The sequence below is a fragment of the Chinchilla lanigera genome, unplaced genomic scaffold (assembly GCF_000276665.1).
Source record: "Chinchilla lanigera isolate Chin_1 unplaced genomic scaffold, ChiLan1.0 scaffold00044, whole genome shotgun sequence".
In the NCBI taxonomy this organism is placed as follows: domain Eukaryota; kingdom Metazoa; phylum Chordata; class Mammalia; order Rodentia; family Chinchillidae; genus Chinchilla; species Chinchilla lanigera.
Window position 1 is genome coordinate 10362018 of NW_004955445.1, and position 13275 is coordinate 10375292.

At 54.5% G+C, this 13275-nt stretch overlaps 1 protein-coding gene across 1 annotated transcript in view; it reads right to left on the reverse strand.

Moving 5' to 3' along the window:
• Positions 1-6851: 6851 nt before the first annotated feature.
• The window catches only part of Eya2 (EYA transcriptional coactivator and phosphatase 2), a 151378-nt gene continuing 144954 nt past the window's right edge, over positions 6852-13275 (reverse strand). The window contains exons 12-15 of the mRNA XM_013518289.1: positions 12745-12859; positions 12020-12141; positions 10670-10770; positions 6852-7577 (exon numbers count right to left, since the gene is read on the reverse strand). Of these exons, the coding sequence (XP_013373743.1) occupies positions 7497-7577; positions 10670-10770; positions 12020-12141; positions 12745-12859 (419 nt within the window). The 3' untranslated portion in view covers positions 6852-7496. The remainder of the gene's footprint in view (positions 7578-10669; positions 10771-12019; positions 12142-12744; positions 12860-13275) is intronic.

Sequence of the window (13275 nt, forward strand, 5' to 3'; positions counted from 1 at the left end):
ACTGCTCCCTCTGCCCAGTGATATGAAAGCAACCAGAGGGGACAGCAAGGGCTGTGGCTGAGGCCAGTAATTGTTGACAGACTGAAGTTTTTCAGGCAGTCTGTACCCCCTTTTTGGTTTGATTATGTTTATGTCTTGTTTTGCAGTACTGGGGGTTGAACCCTGGGCCTCCATACTGAGCTACATTCCCAACCATTTTTAATTTGAGGCAGGATCTTGCTAAATTGTCCATTCTGGGATCAAGCTTAAGATTTTCCTGCCTGAACCTCCCAAAAGCACTGAGATTACAAGTGTGCAGCGCCATGCCCAAGCTCAACAAAATGTTAGTTTGTATTGCAAAATTTTTTTTTTTTTTTGTCTTTTTGAAACAGGGTCTCACTATGCAGTTCAGGCTGACCTTGAGCTCACTTTGTAGCCGGCTGGCCTCGAACTTGCCACGATCCTCCTGCCTCAGCCTCCCGGGTGCTGGGGTTACAGGCGTGCGCCACCATACCCGGCTTGCAAAATACTCTTTTGGGCTCTTCCCAGCCATCTAAAAATCAAAACATTGTTCTCGCCTCTTGGGTCTGAAGTAGAGCATGGGGTGGATTTGGGCAGCTGGGCATTGGCTGTCAAGGGGCAAATCGGGGATGTCCACACCAAGACTAAGGAGTAGGCACAGCCAGTGCAGAGCCCTCTCCAGAGCGGGTGTGAGCCAGCGCTGGAGGAGCAGCTGGCTGCCTGGAGACAGTGCAGGGGAGTGAATGTCCCAGACTGGGGGCGGGGGGCCAGCAAGCACAGAGGGCCCAGGCACCTGTGACCTTGACCTGTGACCTTGACCTTGACCTACTTGGTGACTGCGAAGGGTGTGTGTGGCTGGATGGCGTGAGTGGGGCGAGCGCGAGCCGGGTCCTGTCCAGGGCAGCGGCCTGTGGCTTGCGTGGCTGCCCGCAGCTCTCCCTTTGATGCCCGGATGGGGGCAGTGTTGCGAGGGCCGGTCCCTGTGCTCCTGTGGCCGTGGTCTCGGGCTGTGCTTGGGGCTGGAGAGGATCTAACAACTGCATCGGTGCTCTTTGCAGCTGCTGGGCCGTCATTTGTCGCTTCGTTAGTGGGAGAAAAAACGCCAGCTCCCTGCTCCTGCACGTGCGCGTGCCTTTCCTACTCCGGCTTTCTCCTGAAGCCCAGCGTGTTGCCTGGCCACAGCCCCGGGGGAAGAAGCTGCCCCTGCAAGAAGTGATGTGCAGCCCCGGGGGAAGAAGCCGCCCCTGCAAGAAGTGATGTGTAGCCCCGGGAGAAGAAGCCGCCCCTGCAAGAGGCGATGTGCAGCCCCGGGGGAAGAAGCCGCCCCTGCAAGAGGTGATGTGCAGCCCCGGGGGAAGAAGCCGCCCCTGCAAGAGGCGATGTGCAGCCCCGGGGGAAGAAGCCGCCCCTGCAAGAGGTGATGTGCAGCTCCTGCAAGCTGAGCCCCTTCCCTAGACTGTCACACTTGTCACAGCCTCCTCGGCTGCTGGCACCTCGTCCTCTCATCCTCCACTGGCGTCCAGCTGTCACCCTTCTCAGCTGCCGCCCGCTCGGTCTCACGGCCTCTGTCTCAGCCGTGTGGTATTGTTCACGTCCACACATCATGCTTGTGCGCGTGTGTGCGCGTGTGTGCGTGTGTGCCCCAGCTGAATGTGAGCTGTGGAGAGGACCGCTGCCTGCTGTCAGCCTCTGCGCCCACCCAGCCTCCCCACAGCAAAAGACTGGAAGAGGGGATTTGCTGACTCCTAGGTGGAGAAATAGCTTTTTAAAAATGTGAATGAGTTCTACTGTTTCTTTGAATCATCAGTCCAGGCACTTGACTCAGATTTGATCTGCCGTGTAGATCCTTCCCTCCCCATACCCGACTGCCCTTCCTCCACGTCCCCCAGAGCACTGGCGGCCACACGCGTGAGGAGACACCTTTCTCCCCAGTGCTGTGTTGGTTTGTTTTGAGAAGGGGTCTCTCGTGTCGCCCGGGCTGGTCTCTGGGGCTCCAGCCCGGGGTAGTGGAGTCTACGGGCATGTGTCACCGCGCCTGGCTTCCTTTTAGACCTAATGGTGGTATGCGATACCCACGTTGGCGCCTTGGCCCACAGGCCTGCAGTGGGCGAGCGCACCTGGCTCAGGACATGGGGTCCCCACTGTGGCGTGTCGTAACTTTCGTCTGAGTTGGGGGTTTTTAGGGACCTAACAACTTTGAATCTGTGAATGAGGAAGGGGGGTACGCGATGGGGGATGGTGAACCTGGACGAAGCACCCGGTGGGCCTTGCTCCTTCTTAGCACTGTGATCGGGCCTGGGACAGGAATGGCTGGGGCCTCCAGCCTGGACCATCCAGGGTGACCTTTTAACAAAATCCGACGCGCTTGCCACCTGGTGGTCACCATGAGAACTGCAGACTCCAGGGAAGCGGGAGAACCGAGCCAGGTACCAGGGACACGGTGGTGGACAAACCAACTGCAATCTGTTCTCATTGATCGGGCATTCTCCCTGGGTAAGAGAATCCTAGGCAGGCTTGCTGGGGACAGGCTCTGAGTGGAAACGGTGGCGGGGTACGGAGCTGGGCATCTCAGGGAGCAATTCTTAATGCTGTGTGAAAATTAGAAGTACCTGGGAAGATTGTAAAAAACCCAGTAAATCGATGCTACTACATCCAGGGAAATGACAACTCTCTGCGGTGGGCCTGACGCGCGGGCGCTTCTGAGCCTAAGTACCACGTAGGTGTATCTGATTAGCTGAGCCTGGGTAGCATCTGGTTGCGTCTGATTGGCGGAGCCTGGGTAGCGCCTGGGTTGAGCCTAGGTCACATGTCTACATGCTAACGCAAGGGCCATCGAGAAGGTGAGATTTAGGCTACTGGTGCAAAGTCACAGGGGGAGAAGTTGTCCAAACAGGGCCTCGGGTTAGCCAGGCCTGGTGGCCCACACCTGTAATCCCAGCACTCCAGGATTTGGCCTGGGGTGCCACCAGGCCTGGCTGAATTTTAAAATTAGTGTTTGACCACAGCTGACTATCACCATTCTCCAGTGAACTTCTGGATATAGAAATACATCCCAACACGTCCCCAAACAATTTAAAAGACCACGACGATGGTACTTACTAAAATCGCAGCGGCCCACGTTTAAAGTCGGGCAGAGTGCCGGGTCCAGAGTCTCCAGCCCCGGGCTTGCTGGTCACCAGCGGCCCCGTGCCTCCCGCGCAGACAGACACGAGTCAGCTGAGGCCCGGTCACTGCGGCAGGTGACCTTACCTTTAACTCGGGCCTGACCCGGCCATCCTCAGTGAGGTCTTGCTTTATCGCTGGTTGCCTGGTCTCTGCCGGAGGCTGTGCCCCGCTGTGGGGTCGTCCTGCCCTCTGGTGGTCACGGGTCAGCACAGCATCGCTGGAGCTGAGCTTGCAGGAGAAATAAACCGGCGCTTTGAACTCGGTTGCCCTTTTACCAGAGTAAGCGATGGACTCACGCAACAATACCGCTGCACCTCAGAAACACGCAGGGTGAGAAAGCCAGGCACCAAGGGGCACCTGTACGAGCGCTCGCAGATGAAGTTCTGGATCAGACCCAGCGGAATGCTCTTGGTGACAGCGCTGTCTGGGCACGCAGATATAGGTGGAGGGGCACGAGGGAGCTAAGGCATTTGCCGTAGAGACCACGAACTTTTGTTTCTGTCGGAACCGGCTTTTGAAGATGCGTCACTGAAACGGGGAAGCGGCTCGCCATCCAGGTGATTTAATTTCAGGGGTGAGAGGAGGTCGCCGATTTCACCTGAAACCTTTTCCTGTGCGAGGTCTAAAACTCGATTATCATTTCTAATGAAAGCCTACAAAAGGCAGGATCCTTTTTTAAGTAATCCGCACTCTGATTCTAAACAGAATTTGCACTGATAGTTTTGGTGGCGGCAGGCAGGGATGATCATAAATGATCATGATCATTTATGATCAGATCACAGACCTGATCATAAATGCGCATGTGCTAGGCAAAGCGGGGTGGGAGGATCCTGGAGTCCTCCTCATACGAAGGATCCCGATCCTGGTCCAGTCTCCGTCCCACTCCGGCCAGAAGCCAACCCCGCAGGAGAATGCCTCCACCCATCCTCAAAGACGCCTGCCCAGCAGAGCACTGTGAGACGCACCCAGATCGTTATGGCAACGTTAGAGATACGTCATTTCCAGCCACCAATCAGCTCTATCCATCCAGCTACCATCCCTCCCTTCCGCTTTGCCAACCACCCACCTAACCATGAAAGCCTCTGACACCCACACCTCCAACCACTGTCTCACTACTACCCACCACTCTGGAACCATGAATCACTCCGTCCATTTACTCATCCAAACAATTGCCCATTCTTCTGTCCACTCGCTCACCCACCTACTGTCTGTCCAAGTTTCCAGCCGTTCACACGTTCAAATGACAACTTACTCCTCTTGTCACACAACCAGTCACTCATCCAGGGTTCATCTAGACACCCTGATCTATCCAACCATCTGGTGAGTCATCCCAACACTCACCTACCCATTCACCCATCCAGCCCCCAAACACACAGCTACTCACCCACTTTCCGATTGCTCAGCCATCCAATCTCCTGACCAGTCATCCATCCACCACTACTCAATCATCCATTCATCCATCTGTCCGAATGGCCATTCACCCATACAATCACCCATCTGACTGCGGTTCCAGATATGCAGTCACGTGTCAATGGCAGGGATATATTTTGAGTATATTGTTAGATGATGCTATGGCTTGTGTCTAGATGGTCCCCCAAAGCCTCAGGCAGTCATAGGTGGGGCTTTTACAGAGGTGGCTGCATCCAGAGTGTGTGTTGCTGAGATTAGGGAGTGATTACTACATAGTTCTCGATAGGATTAAGGGTGTGAGTGGTACCTGGGTAAAAACATAAGGGACAGAAAGAGAGCTGTAATTGTTGCTTGTGGCTTGTTGCTTGCTGCTTGTATGCTTGTACTGCCTTCTGCCCACCATGAACTGTTTCTCTTCTTTGAAGCCCCCTTTCGATGCACCCTGCAGTGGAGCCAACTGATGATGGGCTGAAACCTCTACAAACTTTGTGCTAAATAATAAAACGTTTTGGGCTGGGGATATAGCTCAGTGGCATAAGCGCCTGCCTGGCAAGCGCAAGTTCCTAAGTTCGATCCCCCGTACCTCAAAGAAACAAACAAACAAACAAAAAACCTTTCCTCCTTTAACCTTGGGTGTCAGGTATTTTGTCTCAGCAATGAAAAAAGTAACTAAGTAGATGTGGCTACTTGGTGATACAATCTTATGGGGCCACCCTGTGTGCAGTCTTTGGGTGACTGACGTGCTATGTGGTGCCTGGCGTTGGCTCCATCCTTCCTCCTGTCCTATCTATCATGGATTGTGCTTGCTATCAGGCTCTGTGCTTTGGATACAGAAAGGAAACCAACCACACCCACCCCTAGGGAGCTCAGTGTGTGTGTGGTTGTGGAGAAGGACATTCTTTGATCAGAAAGCACTGAGGACACACAATGATTTGTTTATTTTTTGTTAGGATTTCCAAAGATAAGGCTCCATTATACAGCCTGGATGACTCAGTCGGTGAAAAATTGTATATATGTAACTGTTATATTAAAGTAAATGCGAATAGACTAAGACATGTTAACTTTTCACAAATCTGCCACTAGAGACCTTTGGATTAAGGAAATGTGTATGGTTATCAAGTTGACCAGGGGTGGACTGTAGTGGATTGATGACGAGTGGTCAATTTATAACCCCCAGCTGAACTGAGTAAGCGTGGTGCTGGGTGTGGGATGCCCACCTGGGGATTGTCGCCAGCAGCGTAAGAGGCAGAATTGGAGAAAGATAATCCTTTAATTACTAAAACCTTTGGTATCCGCCCATTTGTACTAGCTGCGCCTTTGGTTCTTGCTCAATAAAAGGTGACTGAGCTTGGTAATCGGGCTGCAGTCCTACAGGCTGTAAGCTCCCTGATCCCGGACTTTTGCCTCTCTGGTTTTTCTTGTCTCTCTTACTTTTCTTTTCATCCGCGGACATCTCGTTCTCGGGACCTATCACCCTGGCGTGGTGTCCCTCACCCGTGGGGACAGCTTCTAACAATGTGGGTTCCAGCTCTGAGATTCTGATTGCTGAGTCAGCTTCCATCTCCACGGTCACACAGATCAGCCAAGGGCTCAGCCTGGATCTCACCAACACAGATGGAGGAAGGAGGGTACATTTCTGCTTAATGTCCCACCATATGCGCCAGGTCCTAAGAGGTCCTCTGAGGCAGTAACAGCGCTCAGGACACCCCCGGGACCTCTCCAGATCCCCCCGCCCTGCCCTCACCCTGGATCCTTGACTCTTTGCCAGGTTTTAGGAAATTAAAGTCCTATCACCAGAATGGCAGTTGACTGTATTTTCCAAAGCAGCACCTTACCTGCTTACCTTAATTCTTTTAGGAATAGCTCAGGGTTACTGATTTTTTTCCTTTGGGGGACCAGCCCTCCCCAACTTTCTGCTCGCAAGAGAATCCAACCCTAAATCCAGCTTCATGGAGGTGGCCGTGACTCAAACGTCGCCAGTGAGATGCCACCCTGGACTTCTACCAGAACTACTGGGGCGCAGATGTCCTCGCTCTGGTCACACAGTTTTGCTGACAGATTCTTGGAGCTCTTTTGCTACCACAGGGCAGAGCCAGGAAAGTCACACAGGAGAGAGCTGTCGCCACCTGGATGCAGCCTCCAGAGAGACAACAGCGCCCCCCGCTGCCTCCTTCGGGGTAAGACAGGTTAAACTGGATTTTATTCTTCTGCCACAGAAGACGTCCTGAGAGAAACCCCATCTGGAAGTCCGACAGAAGGAATAAAGTCCATGCCACTTCAAAATGTAAACGTGATTTTATTTAATGCCTTTTATCCATCACAAAGTACAGTTTCCTTCCGCATTCCCTCCGCCTGGAAAACGGCATCGCGCGTAAGGCACCAGCACTGTCCAGGTGCCGCAGGGCGGGGCTCCGGAAACGACAGAAAGCGATAGTCTCCCCACAGTCCCCCATGTCCAAGAGTGATTGTCCCCCCAAAGCACAGCCTGGAGAAGAGAGTGCTTAAATTAGAACTGCGAACCATCCCGCATGCCAGGTTAAAAAAAAAAACAAACCCATCAACAGCTAAGGAAATCAACGACACAGGCACAAGCGCGTAATACCGGAGTCACGAGATTCGTCCATAAATTAAAAAGAGAAAAGAAAGAACCTGTTTCCTCCTCCTCGCCGGCCCTCCCCGGTCAGCAGGCCCTTGCTCTTGTGCCGAGAGTCCTGCAGAAGAGTCTGGACTCCACGCCAGCCCCATTCCCAGCGTCAAGTATTCCGAAGCCAGCGCTGGGGACTCAGCTGCTCAGAGCCCTCGTGCAGGATGGCTTCTGACGCGGCCACTGGACACGTCCTCTGGGTGCAGGGGCCCTGCCTGCTCTCCAGCGTCTGCGGCTCTTGGCAGGGAGCGAGGGATGGTGGGTGTGATGGCAGGTGCTATAAATACTCCAGCTCCAGGGCGTGCCGCAGCGCCTCCAGGTCGGCGTGGCAGGATATCCGCCAGAAAGGCATGTTGTGCTGGAACACAGAACAGTGGCCACGGGTCAGGGGGTGGGGGTGGGGAGACTCGGGGAACGGCTCTTTGCCAAACTGTGCCATGGAGAACCTTTGGGAGACCCATATCTGGGCAGCGCACCCCACCTCAGTGCTGCCTGGTCACCTCCGCTCCCGCAGTGATGACGGGATGCTCGGTGCATGCCGGGAAGCACCTGCAGTCCACCTTCTTCTAGTCTTGTCAGGTAGGCAGATGTTCAAGCCAGGAGTGCCCAACCTGCGGCCTGCACGAGGCCCCAGAGAGCTGGTGATGCAGCCCTACAAGACTGCACACTTTTTTGGGGGCAGTACTGGGGGTTGAGCCCAGGGCCTTGACACTGAGCTACATCCCCAGCCACTTCTAAAATTTGGAGACAGGGTCTCCAAAGTTGCTAAATTGCTTAGCCCCGAGCATAGAGTGCGTGTGCGGCGGGGAGCGGTGCAGTGCTAATGGGAACCCACGTGGATCAGCCGGGACCTGCCCGGGCGTGAAGCAATTCCCTGCGACAGTGTGTGTCTGTGAAAACACATGTTTCCTGTCATGGAGCACATGCCAGTTTTTTGTTTAATTATTAAACTTGGGCTTGTGTTTTTTGTAAAATAACTTTTTAAGTTAAAATATTACAAAAGGAAGTCTGTTACTGCGCATGCGTGAACTGTATTCTCTATTTTATCTGTGGCTCAAGATGCTGAGGCCCAGGAACCTGTGCCCCCAGTCGAGTCCTGTGGCCATGCTTGGGGGCCCCGTGCCCCTCCACGGGACAGGCAAGGTGTCTCCAGGGTGGCAGATGGCGCCTCGGGAGCCATGGATGCCCGGAGCGCTCATGGTGATCCTGCTGCTAGTTCTCTGCTCCCGGTGTCCTTTTGTTCCCTGGGACCCGCCAGGCCCCCCTGCCTCCGGCTCTGCACATGGTACTTGCCCTGTTTGCTTCCTGTTTGTCCTCACCCCATCCAGTCCCTACCCCAGGCCCTTTTGTGCTAAGAGGGACTTCACAGACTTGGATAAGGGCCTGGGGCTGGGCTGAGGGCAGGGACTTTGTCCTGTTTGTCACTGTGGACACTCACGGGGCTTTCAAGGGAGGCTCAGAGGATGAAGCTAGGGTTGGGGGGTCGGAAAGGACTCCAGGGCAGTGAGCTTTAAGCAGGCCCTGGAGGACGGAGCGAGAGGCAGCAAGAAGGCTATTGGGAGAGTGTGAGGCCAGCAAGTGCAAAGGTCCTGAGGTGTCAGCTGCATTCCATAGCTCCTGCCACCGAGTATGTGCTCAGAAAATATTCGTGGGAGGAACGGAAAGAGAACAGAAGGAAAGGGAACTTTTCTAGTGAGCTGCTCTACGAACACAGCTTTTCCGCTTTTGTTCTGCAGCTTGTCCAGTTCCCAGCTCCAGGAAGCAGGATGCTCGCTATCCCGGGACACAGGTGCTGCCTCGTAGCCTGTCCTCGCTCAAGCCTTCCTTTCCCCACAGAGACGGATTCTGGTGGCCACCTGGCCCGGCCCGGCCCCTTTAATTCGTTTTTTCTGGGAGGGAAGGAGCAGAAGCTGGGGTGACTCCAGAGTCGGGGATTTATCGAGGGTGGAGCGCCGGAGCCAGGGAGCCCCTGAGGTGGAGATGAGATATTAACGGCACCAACACAGAGCCTGGCGGAGCCCCTTGACCAGGGCCCACACTGCACGCTGCTCAGGGGTCCCTGCTGGGCCTGATGACTCCCATTCATCAGCCCGGGACAGCCGGGGAGAGAGGGGATGCTGGCGGAGCGGGTACTAGGGAAGCTCGGAGTGTGCTGGTCTGGGTGGGTGGATGCCCCTGCTAGCTGGCTGAGGGCTGCCAACCCTCTGCCTAAAGCTTGGAAGTGCACCCCCATCGGGCGCTGGCCTCAGGCAGCAGACAGAGCTTGTCTCTCAGGGGCTCCCTTGTTCAGCCGTCTCAGCATGATGTGCCTGTACCTGCAACCTGGTCAGCGGGCTGGAGCGGCAGGGACTCTGCTGGGGTCAGGCTGTGCCCTCAGAGGGGAGCGGCGTCCCCGTTTCCCTTCCCCTTCCTGGTGGCCAGAACGTGAAAGGGTGGTGGGAGCCATTGTGGACTGTAGAGAAAGAGCAGCTGCTGTCTGGCATCATGGACAGCGCAAGGCAGATGCCATGGTACCTGGGTGTCTTGGCCTTATCGATGCCCCTGGGGCCTGGCCCGCACACCCTCAGCCCTGCTTAGTGATACCCTTCTCCCAAGGCTTGGAGCCAGCAAGAGCGTTGGTGGAGGCTGTGGACTCCGGGGTGAAGCAACCAGCCCCGCACGTCATTGTCTCATGAAAGAGGGATCAATGCCCTCAGGAGGGATCCCGGGCCGCCCTGACCTAGCTGGAAGGCCGGGATGGCAGCGGACTGGGGTTCCCTCCTCCACCTGTGCTGCCCAGGCGGAGGCACAAGGACGGGTCTGTCAGGAGGGGAAGAGGGGGAGCCTTCCAGGCCGGGGGCAGTGCCCCTCTCAGGACTCTGGGGACCCTCCCTTGTCTTCTGGGTTTCATCCACTGAGACCGGAAACAGTTTTGCATTTCCTTGGGATTTGCTGCCAGCCAGGAAAGCGGGAAACCAGGTCCCCCAAATTAAGCTCTGTGACGTTAACAATCTGCTTCCCAGGCCTCCGGGTTGGGGGTGGCAGGCTCTCTGGGGCGCTGTTGACAGGTCCAGACCCCTGGCTTTGGCAGCTGTTTCTTTTCCAAGAAGAGGGCTGCGGCTACCAGAACCCCCTGCCCTGTGCTGGCGGCCCAGATCACAGATGCGGGATTTTCTTTTTCATTAGCCTAATGCTGTCTTTATTAAGCGGATGGTCCCTGGAACACGTGACAGCGTGCATTCAATAAAACGCGCGCACGTGCAGCCGCCCCCCAGCCTGCCCTGCCCGGAGTCCCTGGGTCCCCGCGCGTCATCCCAGAAACGACCCAGGGCTGCCTTGGCGGCATCCAAAGGCACAAGGGGGATTTGCAGGAGGAAATTACTCAGGATGCTTCTGCGATCTGCGAAGGGGAACAAACTGGCCGGCGGGGAGCCGGAGTGGGGGAGGAGTGGCCGGGAGGGGGCAGGCTACCTTCTTCGCTCCTTGCTCCTCTTCCACTCCGTCGCCGATCACGATGTAGACGGCTTTCCTGCCGAATCTCTGCATTATCCTCTCGAAGCAGCTCTCCTTCCCTGCATGCGCGGAGGGAGGAAGGAGACCCCGCGGTGAGGTCCCAGGAGCGAGGAGCTCTGCAGCCGCCTCCGTCCTGACAGGCAGCCGGCACTGCGTCTTCCAGCGTCCCGAGCACTGGGGCCGGACCCAGGGGAACGAGGACAACGGGGACACAGAGAAGTTGCCCGGGTGTCCCAGCAGGAAGGGGCCCCGCAGGGGTGGAAAGTGGCCGACCTCTGTGGCCGTGGGGTGTGGGAGTGACGACACAGTGCCGCCGTGGTGCACCTTTGAGAACCCAGGGACTGAGGCTGCGCTGCCTCAGTGGTAGAGCTCTCGCTGAACACGTGCGAAGCCCGAGCTCCACATCCCCAGCAAGGCAAAAAAATTTAAAAAAAGAAAAAAAGAAAAAAGAGCAGGATAGTAAATCTTGATATTGTTGTTTTGACACAATTAAAACTAAAAAAGAGCCGGGTGTGGTGGCACAGGACTGTAATCCCAGCACTCAGGAGGCTGAGGCAACAGGATTGCCACGAGTTCGAGGCCAGCCTGAGCTACATCGTGAGTTCAAGGCCAGTTTGAACTACATCATGAGACCCTGTCTCAAAAGCAAAAACAAACAAACAAACAAAAATTTAAAAAAGAAGTTTTAAATACACCGGACTAGAGGCATGTAGGATGAAAGTGAGATTTGTAAGGACTTGTCGACAACTCTTTAACTGCTATTTTGACCTGAATCACTATGATTTTAAAAGCTAAAGGAATTTTTTCAGCATATTTAGACCTAGAACTTCAGTACAGGCAAAAATTGCCCTAAGAAAATGTTTCCAAAGTATTATATGTTGATTTTTTTTTTTTTTGGCTTCACATTTCTATTTAAAAATAGCATCTCAACTAGATTTATTCTCTAGTCTTATATATTTTTAGGTGACACGAGAATAAAAAAAATCAGCTCCTTCCATGAGAAAAAGAAAACCAGTATTCTCTGACACAAAGAGGAGGTGAGCGTTGTAAACTGGCGATACTGTTAATTTCTGGTGACTCAGTTCAGGAGCATAGTAATTCAGTTCAAGCTGTTCATTTCCAGTTATTCAGTTCTATTTGTTTCAACCCCGACGACAGCTCTCTGGTGTCCGGGGACCCGAGGCAGCCTGTGGACCAGGACTGGGTTCCGTAAACCTCCCAGGGGATGACGTTTTCCTTAACGATCCCCTCCCGGGGTCGGGGGAGCTCCCCTTCTCCCGTCATAGCCCGAGGTCGGCCTCTCCCTACCTGTCTTGGTGGCGCTGTAGATGTTCTCAATAGGAAACACGGACCCCAGGCCATACAGCAGGACTTTGGCTAAGGCAGGGATGAGTTGAGTGGTGGTGACTAGCACGTTGACACAGTTGGGCCTGAGGAGGGAGGAGGCTGGGTCAGACCCAGAGGGGCCACAAGGCCAGGCCTCTGCACCTTGTAGCCTGAGCCTGGAGCCAGCAGGAAAACAGGTGGAGTCGGAGGCTCAGCCAGGCCATCTTCAAGTGGGCTGGGCCCAGGGCTCCTCCAGCGATTCCTCTCCTGGAAGCCTAACGCTGCCTGACACTGGAATACAATCGGTGTAATACTTTTCTCATTTAAAAGCAAAGCTGCATTTTACCGCAAAAGCCACATATTTGATGAGGTGCACGGGCCCAGGTTATGTAAAGGAGTGATACGGGCAAATGTAAGACGATAGAGAGCCCCGGGGGTTCTGGGGTGCCGTGGGGAGCACAGGCCAGTCCTGATGCAGGATCCTGGGGACCTGTTGGACCCCAGAAAGTCTCTCCCCTATTTGCTCAGCTCCGCCAGCAGTGCAAGGTTTCCACTGTGCCTTGCACGCTTACACTTTAGCAAATGTCTAGAAAGTGTGCAAGTGAGAACCTGGGGGTCCAATACCCCCAAATAAGGAAACGGAAGAGAAGCCACCACCGTGTCCTGGAGAAAGCTCGTCGCACACAGGAAAATGGGGCTGCACTTGCCGGGAATTGATGAGGTTTAGGGCTTTCAAGGAGTGGGTCAGCCAGAGGTCCGTCAGCGCCTCCAGCTCGGCGCGGAGCTGCAACCACGTCTCTCTTTTGGGAGCTCCTATCAAACCTGGAGACAAAGGAAAGAAAGATGCAACCATCGTGTCAGAAAGGTCTGGGGGGACCTGGGGATATAGCTCAGTGGTGCAGTGCCTGCCTGGCAAGCACCAGGTCCTGAGTTTGATTCCTGATGGTACAAAAAAAAAAAAAAAAAAAAAAAAAGAAAGGTCTGGGAGCAGAGTTAGGAAAAGAGAGGCCTGGGAGCAGAGTTAGGGAAAAGGAGTGTAGCTACTGTACCCCCAGTCTTCAAATCACATGACACCCAAGGTCAGCTTCAGTCCTGCGGCCCCTCTTCATCTTATCCTGGCACTAAATGACTGATTCATCTTTTCACCAACTCTACCCATCCCCCCATTCATCCATCCACCCATTCATTCACTTGCCCACCCATCCACCGACAAACCCATCCATCCATCCATCCATCCA